Source organism: Monodon monoceros, unplaced genomic scaffold (genome assembly GCF_005190385.1).
Source record: "Monodon monoceros isolate NGI ecotype Baffin Bay Population unplaced genomic scaffold, NGI_Narwhal_1 Super_Scaffold_20, whole genome shotgun sequence".
In the NCBI taxonomy this organism is placed as follows: domain Eukaryota; kingdom Metazoa; phylum Chordata; class Mammalia; order Artiodactyla; family Monodontidae; genus Monodon; species Monodon monoceros.
This window is the reverse complement of record NW_021703777.1, coordinates 31,278,328-31,300,727: the sequence shown is the minus strand read 5'-3', so window position 1 is coordinate 31,300,727 and position 22,400 is coordinate 31,278,328. Positions and strand designations below refer to the sequence as shown.

The window sequence follows — 22,400 nt, the reverse complement described above, 5'->3', positions numbered from 1 at the left end:
TTTCACTTTCTTTCTGGTGTCCTTTGAAGCACAAAAGTTTTTAATTTTGATGAAGTCTAATTTATCTCTTTTTTTCTTTTGTTGCTTATGCTTTTGGTGTCATATTGCAAAATTATCTTTAAATAAATATTCATTGATAGTCTAGGTCTGTGACAAGGTTTTAATTATCACAGGGCTGTAAAGCATTGACATTTCCTGTGTTTGACAGCCAAAGCCCAAAGGAAGCAATTATCCTTGTATTTGTGCTTCAGTTCCTCAGCTAATTGTTTTAAGCAAAACATTATGTTTTGATTCCATGAAAACGTTAGCTGTGTGTGATATGTTTATTGATATTGGTCTCATGAATTCATAGTTAGTTTTTTAGATTGGAGAAGAACTAAGTATTTAGTTTATCGTGGTGTTTATTGCATATTTGATTTCATACCTTAATAAACCATCATTTTTTAGGCTAAGAGTATTATCAGGGTTCTTTTTAGCTTTCCTGTGAGGAAAAAATAGATTTTGAGAATCTTATTGATTTTAATCTTGTGCAGGTTATTTGTAGCAGTGATATTTTGATGTTTTTGTAAACCTACATATGGAATACGTATATTTTTCTTCTGCTTTATTAAGTATGTGCCTTTTAAATTTTTATGGGACCATTTTAGTTTCTTATTTTTTACATTATGTGGTTTTTAAAATCAACTGGAGGCATATTTCAGGATGTATTGGCCTGTAATGTTGTCTAATTCAGTTTTTTAGAAAAATGGCATGTGACAATGAAGTGTCACTACTCTTAGTAGACTGGCTTTCTGTGTAAGGGCAAGAGGTTGTAATACAGTATAACAAATATATTTTTATTTGGGGAATTTACTTTTGTATCTTTCATATTATCTAATGGTATTCTGTGTTAACTTCAGGTTAACCAAAGTCTATTTTAATGAAATTTTATAGAGCTAAGATCATTGATATTCTTCTTGTTAGTTGATTTTAAATCATAGTGTCCATTGGTGAACAGTCCTTAAGTGCCCGTTGGATGAGTGATATTGTTCTTTACATTGATGTGTGTTACACTATCTGTGGACATTTTGCAACGGAAAAGGAAATAAAAACTGACATCTCATTCATGGTGGTATTAATTGTGATAAAAATAAGGAAAAGATTTAGCTGAGAGAGTTACCTCCTCCTATGGTTATATGTCAGATATGGTGATTAAGAGGATTTTGATGATCTATTTATGGCTGAATTAAGGTGAAATGGCTTTTGTGCACTATTCTTCCCCCTTCCCTTCTCTTGTTCTAAATGCTTATTTACTAACATAATAACTGAATATATATTAATTCTCTTTGAGTATTTATATTTGAAATGAGGTTTTAATATTAGTAGAGACCTCTTTCTCTTACAAGGGTGGGAAGGATTACCCTTTAGTTAAACCACTAATTTGTCACTAAAGTCAGTAAGGCCTGCCTTATACTACAGGGGGCAGCTTCTCAGCACATATACTAGAGTTTGCCATTCCGCTGATCCATAATACCTTGGAGATATTGGTCAGGGTTGTATGGATAGAACAATTAAACTGTTCTTCATCAGAGGGGTCTTTCACTACTTTTTTTTTTTTTTTTTTTTTTTGCGGTATGCGGGCCTCTCACTGTTGTGGCCTCTCCTGTTGTGGAGCACAGGCTCTGGACGCGCAGGCCCAGCGACCATGGCTCACGGGCGCAGCCGCTCTGCGGCATATGGGATCCTCCCGGACCGGGGCACGAACCCGCATCCCCTGCATCGGCAGGCGGACCCCCAACCACTGCGCCACCAGGGAAGCGCTTTCTTTTTTTTAAAATTAATTAAATTTATTTTTGGCTGCGCTGGGTCTTCATTGCTGTGCGTGGGCTTTCTTTCTGTAGTTGCGGCGAGCGGGGGCTACTCTTCGTTGCGGCAGGTGGGCTTTTCATTGTGGTGGCTTCTCTTGTTGCAGAGCACTGGCTCTAGGCACGCGGGCTTCAGTAGTTGTGGCACGTGGGCTCAGTAGTTGTGGCTCACGGGCTCTAGAGTGTGGACTCAGTAGTTGTGGCACATGGGATTAGTTGCTCCATGGTATGTGGGATCTTCCTGGACCAGGGCTTGAACCTGTGTCCCCTGCACTGGGAGGCGGATTCTTAGCCACTGTGCCACCAGGGAAGTCCCTCTTTCACTACTTTCTAATCTTACTCAGGAAAGCTCAGCTAGACTTGAATTATTCTAAATGTCACACTGTTTTTTGCACAAATGTCTGAAAGCTATCGCACAAGTAGTATGACTTTTTTTTCTCCCAATACAGTTACTGTAGTAACCACATCATGCAGAGAAGTTTTCCTAAAAGCTTTTTCCTTCAGAACTTACTTTTAAAAAAATTTTTTAAATTTAATTTTATTTACTTTTTTATAGAGTAGGTTCTTATTAGTCATCAATTTTATACACATCAGTGTATACATGTCAATCCCAATTGCCCAATTCATCACACCACTGTCCCCACCCCCCCACGGCTTTCCCCCCTTGGTGTTCATATGTTTGCAGAACTTACTTTTTAAATGAAAACTTAATCCAGATTAACTCACATTCAGTCTAGTAGCCATCTTAATTTTATTCTTATTAATATCTAAGATTTCCATTCTCCTGATCTTTCTTCAGAAATTTCTCAGTCTATTAATCCAGGGGTCCCCAATCCCCGGGCCGGGAGCCAGTACTGGCCCAAGGCCAGTTAGGAACCAGACTGCACAGCAGGAGGTGAGCGGTGGGCAAGTGAGCGAAGCTTCATCTGCGGTTCCCCATTGCTCGCATTACCGCCTGAATCACCCTCCGCATCCCCATGGAAAAATTGTTTTCCACAAAACCGATCCTGGTGCCAAAAAGGTTGGGGACCACTGTATTAATCTAAAGAGTTACAACTGTTCATTTCTTCTGTTTTATCCCCTGTTCGTGGACTGCTTTATTTTGCTAGAGTGATAACAGTTTACTGTCTTGAGAGGTTCCTAGTATAAATTCACATCCCCCCCGCCCTGCCCCAGTATAGCCTCAGTGCTCCTTGGTCATCTTTATCTCTTTTTCATCTTCTGTTTCATTCCACATTATTAGTTATTTGGAACCTTTCCACTCTCCTCAAATGACCAGTCCTGTCCCTATTTCGCTTATTCTTTCTTCATTTCATATTTTATACTCTTTCTTTCCCCAGTCTAAGTTTACTCAAAGAATAAAATGTTTACTCAAAGAATAAAATTTTTTCATTTCTTTCAAAAGCTAACGTCTGTATTCTCAGTCTTCTTTTCTTCACTGGAACCTTGTATTCTTCCTTTTATGCTCCATGCCGGGTTCTCTGCCTTATCACACTAAATCTTGAAAAATATCTTACTTCTACTATTTTCCTATCTTTCCCGTTATCACTGAGCTTGTTTGATTTATAGTTGTTGACTCTAGATGTCCAATTTCTCAACTTTTATTCAACTACCTTCTGCAGTTTGACTATTGTTTCTACTAGTGTTCTGCTTCCTCAAATGAAAGTAAACCACTTTTCTTACCTACCCAGATAGACATTGGTTAGGTTGATGATAGAAAGTTCTGTATCATCCCCAAAATAAGACTGAGTTCCAATTGCTAATCTGTGTCTTTTCTTTTCTCATCCTGTCCTACCTTTTTCAGCATTTGGTATTTTGCTTCTCCTTAACATTCAGTTCTCCCTTGTCTTCTGTAATACTTTAATGGTTTTTCTACTACCTCTCCAACTAAATGCTTGCTTTCTTTGTTATAGCTTTTTTCCTTTACATACCCCTTACGTATAAACTGGGTTGAAGCTTTGCTCCTCCTCATTATATATCATTTTTAGGAGGTGGTCTCTGCTTTTATTATGTAAATTATCAGAAGTTTGTGATGACTCACAGATGCCACATTTTCCTTTATTACCTGTTTTACTTGAGTCATTAGGTCTTAAGCACCACAAAATTAAATTAATATTTCTCAAGCTGAAAATATTGCCTCGATATATGCATGGAACTCAGTAAACACTTGTTGAATCACTGATGACTCATCTTAGTCTCCCAGTCTGTTTAGTCTGTTCTTTTTGTTTTAGATCACAATTTTAACCATTCACCTGTTCTCATATTGCAAGCCTTATAACATCTTTGACCAACTCTTGTCTGTGCTGGTTAATGTTAGTTATCGTATTTTGGTCCTAAGCTTAACTAATGAGGCAAATGATATTCCCATGTGCACATGGTAAAAATACGGATCACAGAGGTTGTGATTTGCTTATAATTTCACAGGTAGTGGTGGAGTTGAAAATTAACATCTGATTCCTTATCACATGTTTTCTGGTTTTCACAGAAACATTCTAATGATAAAAGCAGTATGATGGACAAGAAAGTATTTTCAGTGTACTGTGTGAGTTAAGGTAGAGAAAACAGGAAGGTGGGAATACTTTAAATTGTTACGTGATGAGATGAAGTCCTAATTTGGTGGGAGGAATGAGAATCGAGGATGTGAGAAGTTTGTCCCTCAAGATGAATAGAATTTTGACATCTGTTAGTGATGCAGTGATGCCGGTAAAGTATTGAACGATCCCTCAGATAACAATGATAAAATCCAGATAAAATATTGAAAGAAAAACTATTTAAAAGCAGCAGAAAATGACCAAAAGGAGACAGAAGTCAGCTGAGAAGTTATCCTTTAAAGCCCGAAACTACAATGTGTAAGAGTTGTACATTTGTGGTTTTCTTGCTTTTGAGTGCATCCCAACCTCCTGTATTTCCAGTAGTACAGGACAGAAGTTAAATCTAGCCAAGTAGCTGGAAATTTATTGAGGGAAATCCTAGAAGCAAGTGAACCACTGAAAAGTAAACAAAAACTGATGGAATTTTTTGCCAGCCCACCACCATTACAAGCAATTCTAAAGGAAGTTCATCAGTTTGAAGGGAAATGGCACCAGATTTCAAGTGTTATTTACAGGAAGAAACCAACATCAAAAATAGTGAGTAATTGGGTAATTATAAAAAACTATATACAGTTGACCCTTGAACATTATGGCATTAGGAGCACCGACCCTCCACACTGTTGATAATCTGAATATAACTTTACAGTTGACTCTCTGTATCTGGGTTCCGCATCTGAGGATTCAACCAACCATGGATTGTGTAGTACATATTTAGTGAAAACAAATCGATGTATAAGGGGACCTGAACAGTTCAAATCTGTGTTGTTTAAGGGTCCACTGTATGTGTGTATATATATATATATATATATATATTTTTTTTTTTTTTTTTTTTTTTTTTTTTTTTTTTTTTTTTTTTGCGGTACGCGGGCCTCTCACCGTCGCAGCCTCTCCCGTTGCGGAGCAACAGGCTCCGGACACGCAGGCCCAGCGGCCATGGCCCACGGGCCCAGCCGCTACGCGGCACGTGGGATCCTCCCGGACCAGGGCACGAACCCGTGTCCCCTGTATCGGCAGGCGGACTCTCAACCACTGCGCCACCAGGGAAGCCCTCCACTGTATACTTTTATTATTAAAAAAAAATTACTGATTAAAGCAAAACTTATAATACTGTATTTTTGGGTTTGTAATGTATATATGAGAACAACAGCACAAAGTTGGGGGTGTTGAGTTCTTGTATTTCTCTGATGTTAATGTTGAGCATCTTTTCATGTGTTATTGACTATTTGAATATCTTTGGTGAAGTATCTGATCAAGATTTTAAGAATTGACATATTACAAAGTATTTAATATAACATGTCATAATAAGACCTATTATGACAAATTGACATACTAAGCAATATTTAGTCTTTTTTTTTGGCTGCACTGTGCGACTTGTGGGATCTTAGTTCTCTGACCAGGGATTGAACCTGAGCCCTTGGCAGTGAAAGCATTCAGCCCTAACCACTGAGCCCCCAGGAATTCCCAACAATGTTTAGTCTTCTAACTTACGAACATGGTATATCTTTCATTTATTTAGGTTGTTTTTTCATTTCTCTCAGTAATGTAGTTTTTTTTTTCTTAAGGTGATAAAAAAACTGAACTCTGTACCCATTAAGCAATAATTTCTCATTTCCCCCTCTCCCAGGCCCCAGTAGTATCTAATTTATTTTCTGTCTGTATGAATTTGCCTATTTTAGATATTTCATACAAGTGTACTGGCATCCAGTATTTGTTCTTTTGTGTCTGGCTTATTTCACTTGGCATAATGTTTTCAAAGTACATCTGTGTTGGAGCATGCATCAGAATTTCCTTCCTTTTTATGGCTGAGTGATGTTCCATTGCAGTATTCCACATTTTGTTTATCTGTTCATCTATTGATGGACACTTGGGTTGTTTTCACTTTTTGGCTGTTGTGAATAATGCTGCAATGAAATTTGGTGTACAAGTACCTGAGTCCTCTTTTCAATTCTCTTGGGTGTATATCTAGGAGTGGAATTGCTGGGTCATATTGTAGTTCTATGTTTAGCTTTTTGTGAAGCTGCTAAACTGATTTCCATTGTGGCTTCACCATTTTACATTACCATCAGCGATTTACAAGGGTTATAGTTTCTCCACATCCTCATCAGTGCTTGTTATTTCCTGTCTGTAGTACCTTTGTGGGGCAGATTCCTTAGGATTTTCTACATAAACAATCATGTGAACAGAGACAGTTTTACTTCCTTTTTGATCTTTTTGCTTTTCTTTTTCTTACCTTTTTGTTTGGAATTTCTACAATATAATGTTGAATATAAGTAAGGAGAATAGACATTCTTGCCATGCTCCCAAACTTAGGGAGAGTATATTCGATATTTCATTATTAAGTATGTTGTTAACCATAGGACTTTCATAGGTACTCTGTCTGGTTGAAAAAGTTCTTTGCTGAATGGTTTTGTTTGTTTGTCTGTTTTTAATCATTAATGGTATTTGATTTTATCACTGACTTCTGCATCTATTGCCACAATCATATAGATTTTCTCTTCAACTATTAATGTGGTTGAATTACATTAATTATTTTTCATGTTAACTCAACCCTGCATTCCTGGATAAACTTTACTTTGTCAGACTGTATTACTGTTTTTATATATCACTGGATTTGATTTGCTGAAAATTTTGGCAAAACTGGAAAGTGTCCTCTTTTCCTCTATTTTGTATACTACTAGCATATATTTATATGCCAAATATATAGTTTGTGTAAATCTGGCATATGTTTTCCTTAACTGTTTGGTAGAATTCACCAGTGAAATCATCTTGGTCAAGAGTATGTTTTGAAGGAAGGTTTTGGATTTATGGATTTTTTATTCTTCCTGGTTTTATTTTTTTATGGGTAAGTCAGCTGTTTTAGTAATTGGTGCTTACCTGGTTAATCCATTTTTCTGTTATGAAATCTCGTTACTGGATTGGATTTTTTTCTCTCTTTTCAAATAGTAGTTTTATTCCTCATTTAGTTTCCTTGGGTTAGTTACACTAATGAAGAGAGCTACATCTTAAGTATTTAGTGATTTAAAAATATGTAAATGGACTTATATATACTACCAAATGTAAAATAGATAGCTAGTGGGAAGCAGCCACATAGCACAGGGAGATCAGCTCGGTGCTTTGTGACCACCTAGAGGGGTGGGATAGGGAGGGTAGAAGGGAGACGCAAGAGGGAGGAGATATGGGGATACATGTATATGTATAGCTGATTCACTTTGTTATACAGCAGAAACTAACACACCATTGTAAAGCAGTTATACTCCAATAAAGATGTTTAAAAAAATGTAAATGTATAAATTGTCTTCGGTTCACCCATGTGTCACCTAGGTTGTGAACTGCTTTTTCCTCCCTGTTTTAATGTTTTTGCTTGGATGCTAAAGAGGACTTTAGTTCATTGTAGTTTTGTACTGTAGGATTCTTATAATAGCTTTTTGTGTGTATGTCTGTGTGGTCCTATGCTGTAGTATAGTCTTGCCAGGGAAAACTTGATTTTGTTTGATTTAAGGTCTGGTGAATGCCATTTTTCCCCCTGTACATTTACTGCTACCCCAGCACAACCTTATATATAGTAAAAACAAATTTCTTTCCAAAACTGTAATGTGAACTTTTGATCTATAATAGTTTTAACCTAACTCACAGTATACGGAGTAGGCAAATGTGAAAAATACCCAGCTGGTTATTTGGCATATGGCAGTTTAATAAGTTAAAAAAATTCCTGTTATTGCCTATTTTGAAATTGCATAGTGTTTTGAGCTAACTAGTGTGATTTGAACCTAAATTTTAATGTGAGGCACGTTCTAATCCTGCTTCTCTCACTTACCTTTCTCACTGTGAATTTCATAATACTTTGATTATATTTTTGTACTTTATTAGAGATCCATTTTTTATTTTCTGTTGCACTTTCTGAAATTTGTTAGTAATTTTTTTTTCTTCTCCTAATGTTACATAAGATTTGAATTCCTGGGACAAAACTCTGGTAACAGTGGGTAATTCTTTTAATATTAGCACTTCTTTCTCTCATTCAGTTATGTAGTTATTGCCTGGCAAATGTCTGAAAAGATCTTTTAACACAAATTTAAAGATTTCTGTAGGTATAAGTAGCAGACAGTTTGTTTGGTTTTGGCGAAAGTAATCTGAGCTGGGGATATATTTCATTTAATTTGGGTGTAGTGGTATATATTTATATGGAGATCAGTCATAACCATGTATAATTAAATTATTGCTAGCTGTCCCATTGTAGGGATGTGTTCTTAATGTCCAGTGGCTCTAGCCATTGTGACAGGAATGTATAAGGCTAGAGCGCATATACATTATGAAAGTGTCCTGCGATGGTTGTTACTAGAAGGATGAGTACACTACTAGTAGCAGCAAAGGAGAAACTAGGTTTGAAATTTACAAAGTCAGAATCAAGTCTATGGAAATGTTTACAGATACATATCTAAAACTGTAAGATTAGGTTTTCATCCTACTCAAAATGTCTGTACTCCTGTATAGAAAATAATACATAATGTAATGTGTATATTGTATATTCACCAAATATTTTTCCTGTTTTAGTTGAAATAGCATATTTAATAAAATTAAAATATGTGATTTCATCTGCTTATTGGAACACTTTAGTAAAGCAAGTATGAAATAATAGACTTCTGATTTGGAAGTATGTTAAAGGTGTATTCTTTTGTCATATTTACATTTATTTAAGAATTAAGATAAAATTTAGATTAAATTAATGGAATATGAAACAAAAATGGTTAAAGATGTGCCACAAGTAATTAGAAGTTATTCTGACATTGCAGAGTGAATTGTGGCATAAAAATGTTTTGATCATGCAAAAGCAGTAATTCATTTAAGAGGAAAAAATATAAACAGAAGTAATAGGCTCTTGGTTTTTTGATAGTCCAGTTAATGAAAATGAATCATATGAAAATATTGGGAAGATATTTAAATAATTTACTTGTTTGAAACCAGAATCTCTGATCAGTGAGCATAGCATAAAACTCATAACCCACCAAGAATGACATTGATGATTGTCTTATCATCAATGAATGTCTTAAATTTAGGGTATGTAAGATTAGTTACTGCACAAGAAAACTTGAATTGAAATCTCAAGTTTATATATGAAAGGAGCGTGATAGGAGTTCCTCATATTTGTCAACTCTCTCAAAAATTTACACGACATTCCCAATAACAGGTTGTGAAATTCGAAGTTTGTAAACTTTGAATAATAAAAAATAAATTATGATAAACTGTGCTAGAGGAAAGACTGAATTATCCTCCTAATCTCTGTATAAGAAACAGTATAAAATTTTGTCACATGAAAAGCCAAGCAAAGATTACTCAACCAAAAAATAAAGGAATTATGGCACAACAGAATTGTGTCAGACATTTAATTAACGTGTTATTTTTCTGGATTTATTTATGGTATTTGTCAGTCTTTTAAAAATTAGTATTTTGTTATTTTTTCACATTTCAAATATGTATTCACTTTCATTTGTAATTTTGTATTCTTTCTTTTAAATCCTCCAAATTTTAGAAGCTTCAGGCCCCTTAAAACTTAGATGTGCCCCTATTAAAGGGATAGAGCACACACAGATGCAAGTGCAGTCTGATGGGCTTGGTGGGGGATGGTTTAGAGAGGCTGTCTTTCTGAAGAGGTGGCACTTGAACAAAGATCTGATTAAAGGCATGGAGAGAACCTTATGAGGGTTTGGCGGAAAGAGCAATTCAAGTAGGGGCACTGTTGTGGGAATGTCTGGTATGCTTATTAAGAGGAGGCAGTGAGGTTGGAGCCCAGTGGTTGCAGATGAGATTGAAAAGGAAAGCAAATTATATACTTAAAGCAATTATATATGGCCTGGATAAAAATTTAAGGAATTTAGATTTTGATTCTAGTTATAATGAGCTTACCATTGTAGAATTTTTCACATTTTCAAACTGGCAATGAAACTTTTTCAAGTGCTCATTTGGGGACCCAGTTTGCTTTCATCTTTTAGGTCCTTCGTCCTTGTGCTTTATTTTCATGTTCCAACTGTATTAGGAAGGAGAAATAATCTGCATACCCACTCTCTTAAAATGCCCAATGCAGAAGGGCACACATAGTTTCTAAAATTCATTTTCCTTTGATGAGAATTTAGGTGTAATTGTAAGGCAGAGTGCTCTGCTACATTGCCGTTACTATGGAAGGCGAGAATGAATTTTGGTTAGAAAGTTTGTTGTCACTACCACATTAATACTTAGGTATTAGGACCTAATATCTGACTTATTCTGACTTCTTAGGATTCCATATGAAGGTTGTACTATAGTTTAATGTTTAGCCATTCTCTTATTGCTAGATTAATGTAATTTTTAAGTTCTTGGTATCATAAGCAAGGCTGCAACAAGCAACCTTGTTATGTTTACTTGAATATTAGGGTAGCTAACAAAAAGTATAATTGCTGTATAATAAACATTTAAAAAAATGTAATAGACACTGTGAAATTGTCCTTCATGTGTTACTCTCGTCAGTGGATGGGTATATCCATTTCACTGCCTCCCCATTAATACTTGATGTTGTTTTTGATAATCTTTTAACTGAAAAATATATTCTCTGTTTTGGTTTGCATTTTCTTAATTATTGGTGAGGCTAAACACCTTTTTGTAAGTTTTTGGTAATTCTTTCTACTGTGAATTGTCTACTTATATATTCCCATTTTTTCTATTAAAATTGTCTTTAAAAAATATAATCTGGTTATCATTTTAATCCTTTGGATTTTCCGTCTCTTTCAAAAACATTGTCCCAGTTTTTTGCCAGTTAAAAAAATTTTTTTAAATGGTGTTTTATATCGTACGTGGTATTTCTATATTATTGTTTCAATATAGAAATGGAAAATATTGATATATTACTGGTTTCCAAACTACTCTGTGGAAGCAAATATTTTACAGATTCTATAGACTAAAGTTTTTTAGATTAAAAACGTCTAATGTTTATTTATTTTCTCCTTTTTGTTTAAAAAATTTCAAACCTACAGGTGAGAAAATAATACAGTGAACACCTGTATACTCTTCACTTAGACTCAACCAGTTGTTAACATTTTGTTAATATTTTGCCACATTTTTTTCCAGTCTGTATCTCTATTTCTATTCATACCCATACCTACATTTACATATATACATATAATCTTCTTTTGATTACACATTTAGAAAGTAAGTTTTGAGCAAGCAGGTGGTTGCCAGAAGGGAGGATGGGGGTTGGAGGAAAGAACTAGGTAAAGGCAATTAAGAACTACAAACTTCCATTTGCAAAATAAATGAGTCATGGGTACGAAATGAACATTGTGGGGAATGTAGTCATTAACTATGTAAAATCTTTGTACAGTGACATATTGTAACCATACTTAACATGGTGATCATCCTGAAATGTATAGAAAAACTGATTCACTATGTTAACAGTAATGAACATAGTGCTTGAGGTCAGTTATACTTCAAAAACAAACAAACAAACATACATACATAGAAAAGGAGAACAAATGTGTAGTTACCAGAGGTGGGGTATGTGGGGAGGGTAATTGGATGAAGGCAGTCAAAAGGTATAAGCTTCCAGTTATAAGACAAGTACTAGGGGTATAATGTACATGATAAATATAATTAACACCACTGTGTGTTATATATGAAAATTGTTAAGAGAGTAAATCCTAAGAGTTCTCATCACAAAGAAAATTTTTTTTCCTGTTTCTTTAATTCTGCATCTATAGGAGATGATGGATACTCACTAAACTTACTGTGGTGATCATTTCATGATGTATGTAAGTCAAATCATTTTGCTGTATACCTTAAACTTATACGGTGCTATATGTCAATTATATCTCAAAGCTGGAAAAAAAAAGTTTTGTACGTTCTAACATTTAACTGCTAAGTACTAAGCATGTATGATATAAAAATAAGATTTTTGAAAATGTATAGCAACAGTATCATTATTGTACCCATGAAAATTAGCCTTGATTTGATAAAATCTAATAATACTGTCCATTTTCAAATTTTCCTAATTGCTTTCTAAAGATTTTTATAATCCCCACCCCCATCTGTTGCCTGCCCAATCTAGGATCTAATCCAGGATCACTCGTATTTGGTTATAATGGTTTTTTTAGTCTCTCTTAATCTGAAACAGTCTCTTGCCTTTATTTTATATTTTATGACACTGACTTTTTAAAGAGTCCCAGCTAGTTGCCTTGTAGGCATTTTTACATTTTCAAATTTTTCTGAGTATTTCCTTATGATTGGCTTCAGGTTAAAACATTTTGGCAAAACTAAAACATAGGTGATAGTGTATGCTTTTCAGTGTATCACACATGCCAGTTTGGTTCATTATTGTTCATGATAAGTTTGATTATTTTCTCAAGGTGGTGATGGCCAGATTTCTTTATTATAAAGCTACTTCTCCCTTACCGTTTATAAGTAACCTGAGGGTGATACTTTGAGGCCATGTGGATATGTTTCCTACCAAGTTTTCATCCAACAGTTTTATCGTCTATTGATGATTCTTGCTTGAATCAGTTAATACACTGAGTTTTAGTGTTTATGGTATTTAAAAACACAAATTTAAATTAAACACAAATTTAAAACAGTTGTGGTATATCAAATTTTAAAGTGTTAGACACCACTAGTATATTAACTTGTGCTGTCAGAGCAGCTTTTTAAAAGCATTTCCTGCTTTCTTGTAAATGTATTATCAATGCCCTCCAGCAAAGAGCACCAGAAGCATACCTGCAGTTGGACAAGTTGGGTGTATTACTCATTGCAGCAAGGGAGCACACACACTATGGGAGACCATGGGGTCCCAGTAAGAGGGTGTCAGGACTTGAAGGATTTGGGCTTTGGTTGAGTGATTTTGGGAATGGTCCAAGGTAGCAGAAGTCCACTCTGGATTAGGTACTGTCAAAAAGCAGGAACAGTTTTATGATTTCCTACCCCAACAAATCTTATCTATAGGGACAGCAGAATAAAGTGAGACTAGAGCTGTAATTGTTAAAGAAGCAGCATTCACTCATACTTTTTGCAAGAGGGGGATGTTTGGTATTTTGTGGCTCGGAGAGTGTTCATATTTTGCCTGTGTTCAGATGTGATTACTGAGTGGTCTTGTAGTCATGGTTCATCCTGATCAGAGTGACCATGTCTAATGCAAATGTTCTTTGAAATTGTTTTATGTTCAACAGAAGAATATCAAGGCTGGCAGATGGTACTAGGCAAGTTCCTGGATATTAGGAGTTCTTTTCCATCTCTCAGTGTCATTTAAAAGAAAGTTTTAAACTCACCAGTGTTTTTTAAGGAAGTTAAACTGGATATATTCTCTATGTAAAGTTTAAGAATGATGACTCTACTGCATAGGTGAGGGGACTGGAGGGTGTGGGCTCAGCTAAATGTGGCTGAGACTCAGATGCATATACAGCTCCTGTGTTCTTTTTGTGCTTTGTCAATAATGTATATAGTCATTGTGTAGTTAATGAATCTGTAAATATTTCGAGCATATTGTATTACAGATAATATTAGTACTCATTTTAAATTTGGGGTGTTTAGTTTTATACATTTATAATAAGTTAACCGTTGTTGGAAACTGTTAGTGATTTAGCTTTGGATTGAAATGTTCCAATGTATCTTTTAGAAATTTCTTATTCAGGTACTTATCTTTATGTATCAGGATTTTCTTAATATAGTCTAACCCAAACAATACAGAAATAAATTGCTGAAACTGATAAAAACTCATGACTACATATTTTTACATTTATTAGACAGCCACATTGTTTTATTAATTCTCTTTATGTAAGTAAATATAACTTAACATAACTTTACACTAATAATATTGTTAATATCTTTCAAATATTATAGTTCCATTTAAGATTTTGTTTGCAGAAGGTTCTTTTGGGAGGAAATGGTTGAATATCACTATCTTATGAATAGCATAAAGTAAAAATTTTCTGTTTGGTATTGTTACTTCTTTAACTCAGAATAGGTATAGTACATATTTATTTATATAGTAATATATATTTATGTGTATTACATCCCCAGATCTTGCTTTTGAGGATTTCTGACTTCTCCGAATCTGTTTGTTATGGAAATTAGCAATTTTAGCTCCAATATAATTAGAAACTTTATGATAAAATATAAATTCCACAGAATTTGTTCTGGATAGTAAAAAAAAATTTAATGTTTTTGATATGACTATTTTAATAATATGTCATACACTTTGCTTTTTTAAAAAGTAGCATATCATGACCATAGTTCATTTTTGGATAACTTAGGGTTTCCCATTTGAATCCCGGTTATTGTACAGGGATGCCATTGCAGAAAGTTTACAGTTTAACTCATCCCTGACTTTTCCAAATAGGCAAGTCAGTGCCCTAGGGCATTTTTCTTTCCCCATTCCCTCCTTTCCCCCTCCCTTAATACCTATTAAAACCATTGTTACACTCCATTTTATAGTTATGGCAGAAGGTTTGCCCTCCCCCATCCTTACCTATTATTATCCACAGTTGGAAGGTGTTAGTATTAGGGATTTATAAAGTATTACTTTCTGTACTTTGTAGTACAAAGAAAATTGGTGTTTTTATTGTAGTATTGACTGTGCTTTTTCAAACCACACTTCCCCCATGGTTTGGAATCACTGCTGTATTAATGTAAGGTCAGTCTGCCTATGATATGATTCCCCATTTATCACCAGGGTTAACTGAATTAACTGCTGTCTATAAAAAGAATCTTAGGAATGACTATTGGGTTTGCTCTTTGCATGTTTTGGCTACTCTTGTAGTTAACTTGGCTATAGTATTGTAGCAACTTATTTGCCTCAAAGAGATTTGCCCCAAAGCTTGATTGAAAAAAGTGGATCTGCTGATAGTTTTGAAAATATGATGATCCTGAAGTCATCTTTCTGGCTTGACTATTTTTCTCATGGCATTAATGATAGATGGGATGCTATTTTAGGTAGTAAAGTTATGTTGTAGTCTGAACTTGCTGTACTATTTTGGCTAGTAACTTAGCGGAGAATACCACTTCCTTAGTGGCGTGCAGGCTTCTCTCTAGTTGTGGCATGCACGTTCTTTTCTCTTTTCTAGTTGTGGTGCATAGGCTCCAGGGCATGTGGGCTCTGTAGTTGTGGCGCGCGGGTTCCAGAAAGTGTGGGCTCTCTAGTTGAGGCATGCGAGTTCAGTAGTTGTGGCACACAGGTTTAGTTGCCCCGAGGCATGTAGGATCTTAGTTCCCGACCAGGAATCGAACCCGTGTCCCCTGCGTTGGAAGGTGGATTCTTTACCACTGGACCACCACTTCTCACCTGTCATTTGGGGCTGTTTCACTGCACCTTGCAGTGAATATGCAGAGGAGTAACTAGATCCTAATTTCCATAAGTTGATCATGCCAGTTGGGGAACATTTTAATTGTGGTTGTCTAGCTATGTTAGGGCTGTATTGGTTTTGCTTTTAGCTGTGCTACAAAGTGGAAAAGATTGAATTGCTTATCAATCTCTCATCACATGCTAAGACTTTCCAGTGACCCATAGAAGTGACATAGCAAACCAAACATAACTGGGGTGGTTTTCCAATCACAAGCTCCCACCTTCCTCTCTCTGTCTCTCTCTGTCTGTCTGTCTCTCCCTCCCTCTTTCTCTGTTTGAATTTTGGACTTGTTTCTTGTCATATCCACACTGTAAGCAGTTCTTTCCAGTTAGAAGTCAGTTGACTCTTAATAGAGCTGGTTTACACAGAGATGGGACTAGGGTAGCAATCCAACGTGAGATTATTATGCTGTCATTTTAAAATGAGCAAATGGCTGTTTATGAGATGGTGGTTTGTCTAAGATACTATTGCCTACTGAGGTTTGTCTGACTTAGAGCCCAGATGTGTTGATTTCCTAATAATGTCTCAGTGTTATGATGGATCATGCACATCTGGATCATTCTTTTTAGTTGACTAAGTTGATACATATCTTTGAGAGTTAAAAATATTTAAAAAGTCAGAAATTTATTAGGCACTCTCTCTGAAGGTGAAAATAAATGTGCCTCATAAACTAGTAAAGTTTATTTTTGACCACTATGTCAATCTGCTTAGAAAGTTTATTTTAAACATCAACTTACAAAAGTCTCCTGAACTTTCTCCTTTTTATGGTGTTGGGGAGGATAAGAGCGGTGGAGAAGCCCAGTGGAAACTGAGTACCACTACCCTTTTCCTTTACCTTCTAACCAGAAATCTTTCCTAAATTCCACAGTTAATATCTATATTCCAGCTCCAATTCTCAGGTGTCCTACAATTCAGTTTAATTCAGTTTGGAAACTAACTATCGTTAATGTTAAATCCCACAAGTTAAAGGGCAAGGTTTCCAACAAAACTGCCTTTACTTGAGATGCCAGCCACAAGTGTGTTCCCCAAGCTACCTGCTCTTCTGTCTGACCTGTTTACAAATTCAGAGGTTTGTACAACTAGAAAGATTGGATGATTCCCTAGAATGATTCACAGAACTCGCTGAAAACTCTGTACTTATGATTATACTTTTATTTTAAAGGATACAACTCAGAAACAGCCAAATGGAAGAGAGGAATAGGCAAGGTCTGGGGTGACGGTAGGGGCCATATAGAGCTTGCATGTCCTCTCCTCACGCTTTCTGTGAATGCCACCTCCTACCATATCAATGCATCCACCAACAAGGGAGATCCCTTGAGCCACAATGTTTAGTGTTTTTATCAAGGTCTTATTATGTAGGGGTAATTGATTAAACCATTAGTTTTGTGTGATCGAATTTAATCTCCAGCCCCTCTCCCGTCCCTGGAGATTGAGAGGTGGGGCTGAAAGTTTTTCTGGTGACCAACCCCCATCCTGAAGCTCTGTAATACCACTTTTAGTCACCTCATTAGCATAAACTCAGGAGTGGTTGAAAGGGGCTTTGACAGAGGTAGTGTCAGAATGGAAGGATTGTACCTTTAATTTGTGCATTCTGACACTAACTCTGGTTAGTATCAGAATTGAATTGAATTGTAGGACACCTAGTTGGTATCCGAGAATGAATAACAAAAGACACTTTTATCACTCAGGAAAGTCACGGGCTTTTGCCAGGAACTGGGGCCAAAGACCAAATACATATATTGAATGTATTTTAAATTGTATTACAGTGTCAGTGTAACATCTTTAATCTTTCAAGTTGTCTTTGGTATTCTTTACTTTGTCTGCAGACTGTTTATTAAGATTCTACAAAAAAAATAGGTTTCAGATTTTAATTTCTCTGCTTCATTTCCATGTTTTAATTTTTAAATTTAAAAAGTTGTTTTAGATGTAATTAATCCATAATTTGATGACTTTTGACACATGTATGTACTCATGAAGCCATCACCACATTCAAGATGAATATATACGTCATCCCCAAAATCCTCCTCATAACTCTGTAATTCCTCCCTCCCCTCCCCCACTTTCCCGGCAAACACTGATTTTCCTTTCTGTCATTACAGGTTAGTTTGTATTTTCTTGAATGTTATATAAGTAGAATCATATAATATGTCTCCTCTTTTCTCTGGCTTCTTTCCCCCAGGTTAATAAATTGGAGATTTATCCATATTGTTGGATGGACTATCAATACTTTGTCCCTTTTTATTATGGAATACTAAAATTTTGATTTGATTTTGATACATCACAATTTGTTTTCCATTTACCTGTTGCTTTGTTGGGTTGTTAACAGTTTTTGGCTATTGCAAATCGGCTACAAACATTTGCATGGATTTTTTCATGTGGACATGTGCTTTCCTTTTTCCTCTGAGTGCAATAGTGGGATCATATACTAGGTATATGTTTACCTTTATAAGAAACTAGTCCTTTGTGTAACTGTTTGAGGTTTTTCCCTGTTTGTGGCTTGCATTTCATTTTTTTTAACCAATGTCTTTTGAAGTTTAGAAGTTTTTCATTTTGATGAAGCTGAGTTTATATCTTTTTCTTTTATATTTCATGCTTTTTTGATATATTGTGGGAGGTTGACTAGTATCCCCAGCCCCAAAAATGTCCATGTCCTAATTTCCAAAATCTGTGACTATACTATCTTATGTGGCTAAAGGAACTTTTCATATGTGATTAAGTTAAGGATCTTGAGATGGGGAGTTTATCCTGAATTACCCTGGTGGGCCCAGTATAATCACAGACTCCTTAAAAGAGGGAGGTAAGAAGGTCAGGGCAGAAGAAAGAGATGGGAGACTGAAGGTAAGAGGTTAGAGTGGTACACTCTGAAGATTTAGGAAAGAGCCAGGAGCTAAGGAATGAGGCAGCTTTCTAAAAGTTAGAAAAGGCAAGGAAACAGATTCTCTTTTAGAGCCTTTAGAAAGAACACTGGCCTGCCAACACCTTGATTTTTTTTTTTTTTTTTTTTTTTTTTTGCGGTACGCGAGCCTCTCACTGTCGTGGCCTCTCCCGTTGCGGAGCACAGGCTCCGGACGCGCAGGCTTAGCTGCCATGGCTCACGGGTCCAGCCGCTCCGTGGCATGTGGGATCTTCCCAGACCGGGGCACGAACCCGTGTCCCCTGCATCGGCAGGCGGACTCTCAACCACTGTGCCACCAGGGAAGCCCCAACACCTGGATTTTTAGCCCACTGAAACTGATTTTGGGCTTCTGACCTCAAGAACTGTAAGAGAATAAATTCATGTCGTGATATGCCAGCAGCCTTGAGGTAATGTGTTACAGCAGCCCTAGGAAGCTAGTACAGAAGTGGGCGGTGCTGCTGTAATCAATACCTGCACATATAGAAGCGGCTTTGAGATTGGGTAATGAGTAGAATTTTGAGGAATATGATAGGAAAAGCGTAGATTGCCTTGAATGTACTGTTGGTAGAAACATGGATGGTAAAGATCCTGAAGATGAGGACTCAGAAGAAAGTAAAGAAAGCCTATAGCTTCTTAAAGAAATGCCAAAATGTCATAAACAGAATTTGGTGGAAACATGAACATTAATAGTACTGCTGGTAGGGGCTCGGAAGGAAGTGCTCATATTATTGGAAACTGGAGTAAAGGGGATCCTTGTTAGATAGTAACAGAAAGCTTGCCTGACTTTTGTCCTATAGTAACCTAGCTAACTCTTCCGTCTTGCCTTGGTAGAGTAGCAGTCATGTGTGTATAAATTTTGCTCTTCTTTTATGTACTTGCATAAAGTACTTCAGTTTTAATTAAAGTGACAGATTTATATTTTTATATAAATTAAATTTACATTTTAATAAAATGTCAGGAGTTTTCAGAGCAAACATCTTAGTAGTAGTAGTAGACTATGCTTATTCTTGAGATGTCATTATTACTGGTCTTTTTGCAGTTTCCCTTTGAATAAATGGATATGCGAAAACAACTTGCTGTAAAACCCTTAATTTCTGGATTTTCCTGATGACTTCAAGAAAACTATTTTTTAAAACATAATTTTAACTTATCATTTTGAACTAAAATGGCTATTATAAAACACATACCTTGGTTTTAATGTATATATGCTCATTGAAGATAAATATTTAGAAAGTAGAAGTGTATTGTTTGGTAAAATAATTTTAAATGATAGCTTTTGTTAATGGTTATTATTTATTAGTATGATACAACTTATAAATATCTGTGCATTCAGTCTTTACCCTGTTCTTGCAAATCTTTTTCTTCTGTATTCTAGGGTTTTTGTTGGTTTTGTTTTTGGAGGGAGGATATATAAAGCAGTAATCATTACTATATTTTCAACCATTGCCACGTTGAAACTCAGTGTTTAAATTTGAAACTAAAGTTAGTGCTATTTAAATGTGGAATTCCTAAATATTATAGTTCCCTCTTCTGTCTTTTCCGAGCTATTGCACCATGTTAAATGTTTCAAATTAATTTCAGCAAGTGTTTGAAAATTACCAATAGCCTTAAATTGCTGTTCGATTCTCTGGAGTTAGAAGGACTCCTGTGTCTGCCACCTCAAATCTCTAGTATTTCTGTTAAATTTGGAATAGTCATTATCAAAAATTATTTGTGGGAAATAGGAAAGATTGGGGTACAGGGTAAATGACATAGTGAAGAAGCATACAGTTTCAGGATATAAGAAAACTAAAGTGGTTTCTGCAAGTCAGTGGCATGAAAAAGAGGGGCAGAGGAGTTGCTCTCAAGTGAAAGAGATGTGAGAAACAAGAATCACATACCAAGAGTAGTTCTTTTTGGATTCTGTTTAGATCACATTATCTAAAATAGACATTCTTGAGGCAGTCTTAGAAATTTGAGTATTGACTGGTATTAGTTAACACCTTGGAAGCTTAATTTGATAAGTGTGATAATAGTGATTTTGTTATTATATAAGGCAATGGCAAAATTAAAGATATGTGTGTGGGTGGGGGAAGGGAGTGGCATGATATCTGGGCTTTACTTTAAAAATACCTTAAAAACAAAAACAATAAAAGACAAATATAGAAATATCGATAATATCTTGAATCATATTCCTAAATCTTTAAAAGTATTATTTATATTTCTAATAAGAAAAATGAGGCTTTTCCCAGCCATTTCGTTATTCTTTTTTTTCTCCTTATGATTTATCACCATCTCCTATAGTAAACATCTGTTTTGTTGTTGTGTGTCTTCTCCTGGAATATAAGTTTAATGAAGGTAGGAGGGATTTTTATCTGTTTTGTGCATTGCAACTTCTTCATTACCTATCCCTGCCTAGCACATGGTTGGTGCTTAGTAAATAGTTGAATGAATGAACGAATGGGAACTAAAGCTCTTGAATACTGAGGACATGGGGTTTGGCCAAAGACAGAACTAAGGAGAACCCCTTTGACAATTAACCATGTGGAACTTACAGGGGAAAACGTGGCCTAGTACATTAAAATTTAAGGTGATCAGAAGCCGTCTATCCCGTGTTAGACTATGAAGTCATAATATATCAAATATTCAACATATTCTCAGCAATAGGAGTTGCTATAAAGTAATTGTTGTCTTACTGTAATTTCTCTAGTTGTCTTTCATGTAGTCTTTAACGTTTCTCCTCCCCCCAGTCATCTGTTTATCACATCTTGAGGTGTACAGCCATCCCTTGGTGTCTGTGGGAGGTTGTTTCCAGGACCCCCCCCCAGACACCAGAGTTCGCCGATGCTGAAGCCTCTCATGTAAATGGTGTAGTGCAGTTGGCTCTCCGTATCCGTGGGTTCCACATCTGCCTATATGGAGGGCTGACTCTTATTTGAAGGCTATGTATTTCTTCTCGGGGAAAAAAAAATGATTTAAAACTAGTAATTTTGTACAGACAAGATGAATTTTAGAAACTGTTCTTATGGTTTATTTTTATGTTAGAATATATGTAATCTCACATTTCTCCTTTTCCTAACAACTGCTTTTCTCTCTTTTTCACTGTATATGTGTTTACAAGCTAGATTTTAATGTCTTGCTTATGAACATAATTATCAGTTATCTACTACTTTTAAAAAATAGATTTTAGTTTTTAGCATCACTGTGAGACACAGCTGATAATAATTGTACTCAATAATTAAGGTGACCAAGTTGAGTATTAAAATGACATCAGTGAAAATTCAGAAACTTTTTATATTTGATATTTTAAAACGAATGTTTTTAGAATCACTGCTTTTAAAATTGCTGAAGTCATTTTTATAACCCCAAGCTGTAAGCCTTGACTGAAGGAAAAATGTGAGCAAAAATTTCTAGTCAGTGTCAACTTTTTTGTGTTTCAGGACCCTATTATACTCTTAGAAATTATTTAGGACCCCAAAGACATTTGATTTATTTGAGTTATATTTCTCAATATTTAACCTATTAGAAAGTAAAACTGAGAAGTTTAAAAAGTACTGTATTCATTCTTTTAAATTCACTTAAAAATAACTGGTAATTATATGTTCACACAATTAATATATTTTGGGGGAATTAACCTTATTTTCCCCAAACAAAAAAAGTCAATAATAAGAAAGATGACATTGTCTTACATTTCTACAAATGTATTTAAAGTCTGGCTTAATGAAAGACAGTTGGATTC

General features: G+C 35.5%; 1 protein-coding gene across 2 annotated transcripts in view; it reads left to right on the top strand.

The window, feature by feature from the left end:
- FBXW7 (F-box and WD repeat domain containing 7) overlaps positions 1-22,400 on the top strand; it is a 204,658-nt gene that overhangs the window by 60,015 nt on the left and 122,243 nt on the right. The window contains exon 1 of one of the 2 annotated variants that reach the window (XM_029234853.1): positions 3,391-4,972. The exons of the other annotated variant lie outside the window; for it this stretch is intronic. Within the exon in view, the coding sequence (XP_029090686.1) occupies positions 4,853-4,972 (120 nt within the window). The 5' untranslated portion in view covers positions 3,391-4,852. Of the gene's footprint in view, positions 1-3,390; positions 4,973-22,400 lie in introns of those variants that run through there. 2 annotated transcript variants of the gene reach the window in all.